General features: G+C 37.1%; 1 protein-coding gene across 1 annotated transcript in view; it reads right to left on the bottom strand.

The window, feature by feature from the left end:
- Positions 1 to 5,461, bottom strand: part of LOC108694904 (box A-binding factor-like) — a 39,988-nt gene extending 34,527 nt beyond the window's left edge. Inside the window, exons 1-3 of the mRNA XM_018204601.1 lie at positions 5,298 to 5,461; positions 3,345 to 3,485; positions 3,058 to 3,250 (exon numbers count right to left, since the gene is read on the bottom strand). Coding sequence (XP_018060090.1) covers positions 3,058 to 3,250; positions 3,345 to 3,485; positions 5,298 to 5,461 — 498 coding nt within the window. The remainder of the gene's footprint in view (positions 1 to 3,057; positions 3,251 to 3,344; positions 3,486 to 5,297) is intronic.
- Positions 5,462 to 6,287: the final 826 nt, after the last annotated feature.

The following is a 6,287-nucleotide window of genomic DNA, read 5'->3' as shown; positions in this document are numbered from 1 at the left end:
CCCCCCTCCCCGTCGACGAATTTATAGAGGAGAAATTAGGAGGTTTATAGAAGCTGTGCGCGGTAGCTAACCGTAGATCATCATTAGAGGCCCAACTGGGCTGCTATGTGCGGATACATATGTGCCGCGGGTCCAGCCACATATTTACCTGGCCACAGCGACCGACAGTCCGACAGGTATGCCGATGCGGCGTGGAGACTGGAGAGCACACGCGTGTTAGAGGCGCGGTCCCTCTCGTGCGTGTGCCTATTGCCTCGTGTTCGGGATGATATGCGGTAGGATTGGTAAGAACTTCTACAGCGCGCGAGAATATTTTTCTCCGACGCGTTCCGATGCGTTTACGTAGCCGTTACCTGCGGAACAAACCCGCAAGATGAACGGAGACTCGGATAAATTGATCGGTATAGAAAAATTACCGACCTAATTTAATAAAAAAAATATATATATATTCCTCAAATGTGAAAATATCTCTAGAAGTGAAATTAAAATTTGAAAGTAAAATTTTGTAATAAATTAGATAGTTACGGGAATTCTATCTAAGTAACAAAAGTTTAATAACAAAAATTAAATAAGCAAATTCATTATAAAAATACTCTATGTCGACCATTTTTTCTGTAAAGTGTTCAGCTCTTCGATAGAAAAGCACTTTGGATATTTGTCAACAAATGTGTGAGAAGAATTGTTGAAAGAACTTATTGATTTTAAATTTATTTATCAGAAGTTTTTTCATGTTGCTATTTAAAAAATAATACAATTTTGAATACAATAATTATTAGTAGAAGAATAAAAGTTTTTCAAGTATGTTTTTTCTTCCTTGTTGTTTTATATTTCCTTTTTTTCTGCAAGCAACTAAAAAAATGACAATTTTTTATTTATGCCATAGCAAGTGAAACGATATGCGTTAAAAATCGAGTTCAATTTCAGAGCATGGAAAGTTATGAAAGGCAGCTTTACTGTACTACTTAATTAGGGTAGAAGTGAAACTCATATTAATTGTGAGCGAGATAATTTTTCCCTTTTTTAAGACTCTCATCGTAAATTACGATTTATCTGTGATATCCAACGAGCTCGTCTTTGTGAGCGCGCGAGCGCGCGAGCCCGTCGTATTTTTCTTCGTTGCGTGCCACTGTCGTTACGACATGAAATAAATGCTTGTGCATGTACAAAGCACATATATGAAGGTATATAGTTAGTTATTAACGGCGCATGCTGTGAGATTCCACGTTACACCGAGCTCTCTCCGAAAGGCGTGAGTGGAAGAGGAGAAAGCGAGAGAGGATGGGAGCTTTCAGTTACGTGAATTTCGTTTCGAGAAAACTTACTGCACGTTGGTGGATAGGGTGTATATAGAATGCACAAAGGCTCTGGGCACGGCAGCGAGACTGCTTTGTGAGAGTCCTAATGGACGCTGGGTAATGATGTCGACGAAAGATTGTACTTCATGCTTAATTCTATCGCCTTGGTACTCTATCTGTACAAGGAATTTTCGCCGGAAATTTCGCTCTGTTATAATGTCGCATTAAGCACATGACGGCTTTACTAAAATACCGTAAAGATCATAAAATACCGCGTACGATACGGGAGCACAAAGCGTTATCAATTATTGTCCAATCTCACTATGAGTCGATAATAACATACGACTTATTCTATGATTTATTACGTTTGAGTATTGTAAAGGATGCACTTTAATTTGACAGTCTGTAAATTAATTTAATTTTAAAGTAACATTGATTTATTAGTCCGTCAGGTTGAGCCGATAAATTAAATAATTACGAGATTTAGCATTATCCCTCGCGCTGAGTGCGCGGTTAACGTTACTCGCATGTTCATTGCGCATGAGGCATGCTTCCTCGCGCGTGAAACGTCTATGAGTACTTAATCAAAATGTTGTAATCGTGGCATTAAAAAATTCCAAGATCTATCCCCGTGTATGTGTGTGTGTGTGTGTGTGCGTATGTGGATATTCAAAGTATGACTCGCGCGTAACGGTGCGACTAACAATTGGCAATAAAGGGCAATCGGTAGGTCTTTCACGGAATAGCGGTATATTTTTACGGCCAAGTAACGTACCCTTGCTTACCAGGAGAGAAGAATCTCGCCGGAAAGAAGTGAAAGGACGACGTACGCCGGGTATCCACGGATCCCGGCTATTAGATACGGTCCGGCACCATTACGAAATGTTCATAACATAACGAATTATCGGTATCCGTGCGTCATCGTCGCCATTATAATTCTTCTTCTAGGCCTCCAATTAACCTCGTCGATGCCTTTCATCCAATCGCCATCCGTTGATGTATTCCGTTATCACTCGCTATTACGGAATGTGTCTGTACACGCGAATCTATTTGGTCGTAATTGGATCCAAAGTAAGCAACTTTACAGCTTATTTGACAACTCTCATGATAAGATTTACGATTCTTTATTCATTATTGTGTAAGAAACGACAAAAGTATTGTGACAGCGGTTACTATTGTCTGATTCCACCATGACCAGATTTTTGGGACTTTGAGAAACACTTCAGGCTAATGGTGCCATGACGCCCACAAACCGTCTTAGATATTTAGTTGATCCTTTCACAATCTGATTTCTTAAATGAAAATTCCAATTCGTGATCTATCAAAAACAAATCTGTATATTATTCAAAGAACAGTCTGTTAAAAAAGACTTTTTTCCCCATTAATGAAAACGTAAAAAAGTGAATCTTATAGATTTCAATCTGCTGAATGAACGATGTTACTGTTAGTTTTTATTGAAAATGTGGAGAACATCGTTATTTTTCAGTGTAAAAGTCCTATTTTTCAGTGAAAATAAAATCTTTTACGTTTCCATTAGTGGAAAAAAAACAATCTTTTTTTTGTTCTTTTTTCAATCTTTAAAGTTAAACGTAAATTTTACTGGATATTGTATTCAAAAATAAATATCTCAATTCTCAAGTCTCTTCGTTGAACTTTTAACAGCTACATCCATCTCGGTTTTCTCAAGAGTATTTCAAGCCACGACTGTGCTCAATAATATACGGTTCGTCCAGTGATACATGAAGTGGCGGTTAGTGGCAACCAACAGTTTGGCGAAGCGACGGAAAAGCGGCATGGCGTCTGTCGTGCTTCCGCAAAGTAGCATACCTCTACTTCTACCTGGCCCAGAGGGGTATGACGCAGTCCAGGGCCGGTCTGCCGCAGAAACTGCTAAATCTCCCGTAGTAGTGGTAAACACCATCAGTGTAAGCCGCAAATCCTGGCTTAACCCGAGCCTATGAATTGGTTAAAGGTCGCGTTAACTGGGCTCGTCCCGTGTCACCAACGAGAAGAAGCGCCGCGGCTCTTTCTCCCTTAGGTATTACATACCTTCGTTTCTTCATACTGATCTCGTCTTTCATGTCCTTCGGATTCTCCTCTGGCGCTTTCTGAGAGAGAAGAGTCCTAATTGGCGAAACCGAAAGATTTCGCTCGAGATCCTTGCTTGGATTATCATCGATAGCTATGTATCTATAAATAGACACACCCATTTGCTTCCGAATGCAGGGATAAAATATTGTTCGGTCGAAACGCGCACCTCCTTGGTAAGGGTTAAAAGCATCGTTGACGATTCTTTAAGTATCGGGAGTTAAGCGTGAATAACGCGGTCCTTTGATCGTCAGGTATGCCGTGCACCCGCATTTCTATGTAAAGCTCGTTACCAAACTCCCGGCTTCGACCGGATGCTGCGATCAAATAACGAGCCTCCGATTCAGTCAGAGATGCAAGTAGTAATCTCATTATTTGTCGAACGTGTGTCGCTACAATGAATGATTCCTATGTAGTCGTTTTTCGCATGTTTTCGCCCACTCGCTTCATATTATATCCATTCATTCGATTGGTATTCAAAATCGACTTATTGAAGAAAATTATTTGAAGTAAACGAAAATGCCATTTCTATTATATTCTGTTTGAAAAGTAACATTTCTGTTATGTTACTGTCTTCTTTTACTGTCAGATCTACATTAGGAGTATGTGAACCGTTTCTTGAAATTCCTGTGAAAACGCCAGTGCCAATTTGTGTAATCGCTCGAGGACTATTCGAGAAACAATATAAGATGATGTTTTAAGTAACAAGATTTTCCGTGTTGATAGCTGGTTCCTTATAAATCGATTGGCATTCGCCAAAGTGTCACAACATATGTTTTGCTGGATCATCGCTGAGAACTAAAACTAAGATTATATGTAGATTATCGAGCTTCATTTAATTTTACTAAGCTCATACGATTTCGAGAACAAAAGTTAGCGCACAAAGAAATCTTTATCCCTTACTTTACAAATGCCATTTATTGACGTGTGTACAGAACATATACAGACGTATGTGACAGAATCTCATTAATTATTGATTTTTACGATTGATGTATTTTTCATGAATGAATTTAATTTTCAACATAAGTGTTTGAATTCTGTAAGAAGCTTTCATTACTGATGTGAACCTGGCGCTCAACTTTATCAAAAATAAAAATTAATACTACAGACCGTTGTACTTCGTTTGTACTTGTTTGTACCGATCATTATTTCGTTTGTACCTCAAACAGTTAAACAAAAAGTGAAAAATAAAAAATGGCCAGCGCGCAACTTTAAAATTTTTTAATTTTATTTAAGCCATTCGAAAGAGAATCATTTGTACCTCTCTTATTTTCGTTTGTACCTCAAAGGGTTCGGAGATACAGCGCGTTTCAGTTTTTGCGCAACCCCTACATAGCAAATTTAGCAAATTTTAAAGATATCGAAATGGAACCAACGGCATTCGAAAGAGAATCGTTTGTACCCGTTTGTACTTCTCTTATTTTCGTTTGTGTCTCAAAGGGTTCGGAGATACAGCGATTTCAAAATGCAATTTCATAAATGCGTCAAGAGGGTAAGTCGGTTATTTTTAAAGATATCAAAATGGGACCAACGGCATTCGAAAGAGAATCGTTTGTACCCGTTTGTACCTCTCTTATTTTCGTTTGTACCTCAAAGAGTTCGGAGATACAGCGCGTTTCAGTTTTTGCGCAACACCTCCCTATATAGTATCTCCGAACCCTTTGAGGTACAAACGAAAATAATAGAAGTACAAACGGGTACAAACGATTCTCTTTCGAATGCCGTTGGTCCCATTTTGATATCTTTAAAAATAACCGACTTACCCTCTTGACGCATTTATGAAATTTTGAAATCGCTGTATCTCCGAACCCTTTGAGGCACAAACGAAAATAAGAGAGGTACAAACGGGTATAAACGGTTCTCTTTCGAATGCCATTGGTCCCATTTCGATATCTTTAAAAATGACCGACTTACCCTCTTGACGCATTTATGAAATTTTGAAATCGCTGTATTTCCGAACCCTTTGAGGCACAAACGAAAATAAGAGAGGTACAAACGGGTACAAATGATTCTCTTTCGAATGTCGATGGTCCCATTTCGATATCTTTAAAATTCGCTAAATTTGCTATGTAAGGCATGTTTTTGCGCAAAAACTGAAACGCGCTGTATCTCCGAACCCTTTGAGGTACAAACGAAAATAAGAGAGATACAAACGATTCTCTTTCGAATGGCATAAATGAAATTAAAAAATTTAAAGTTGCGCGCTAGCCATTTTTTATTTTTCACTTTTTGTTTAACTGTTTGAGATACAAACGAAATAATGATCGGTACAAACAAGTACAAACGAAGTACAAGGCCTGTAGTATTAATTTTTATTTTTGATAAAGTTGAGCGCCAAGTTCACATCGGTGCTTTCATTTTGGATGTTTTACAAATATATTTTTCTATATGACGAATATAACAAATAAAAAATCTAGAGAACTCGACAGATAATTTATATATTAAATGTATATAAAAATTTAGAAAAATTTATTTCCTATACATTTTAAAAAAGATACCATTACAATATGACATTCAAAAAGTGATTCAATGGATTCAATGGATTCTGGTATATTAAGAATGGTATATTAAGAATATTAAATTTCTAGATTATATGTATAAATTGAGGAAAAATCTGTAAAATATTATATAAAGTAAAATAATCGCGTTGAAAAAAACTTAACTTATAAAGAAACTTGCAAAGAAAACATTTAATCTGATCTTCTATAAATACACGTTCAGAACAAAGAGAAAAAAAAACAAAGAAAAAAGTTAGAAAAAGAAACGTTATATTTTTCGTTTACTTCTTTTTTTTTACTTTCTCCTTCTGTTTTTTTATTTCTTCTATAAATATGAATAAATATAAGTGACGGAAAAAAATTAACGGAGCCCGGGAGAACTTCGTACTCTATATATTTTTAATCT

Source organism: Atta colombica, unplaced genomic scaffold (genome assembly GCF_001594045.1).
Source record: "Atta colombica isolate Treedump-2 unplaced genomic scaffold, Acol1.0 scaffold126, whole genome shotgun sequence".
Taxonomy (NCBI): domain Eukaryota; kingdom Metazoa; phylum Arthropoda; class Insecta; order Hymenoptera; family Formicidae; genus Atta; species Atta colombica.
Note: the sequence above shows the minus strand (reverse complement) of the source record. Positions and strands in the feature narration are given on the sequence as shown.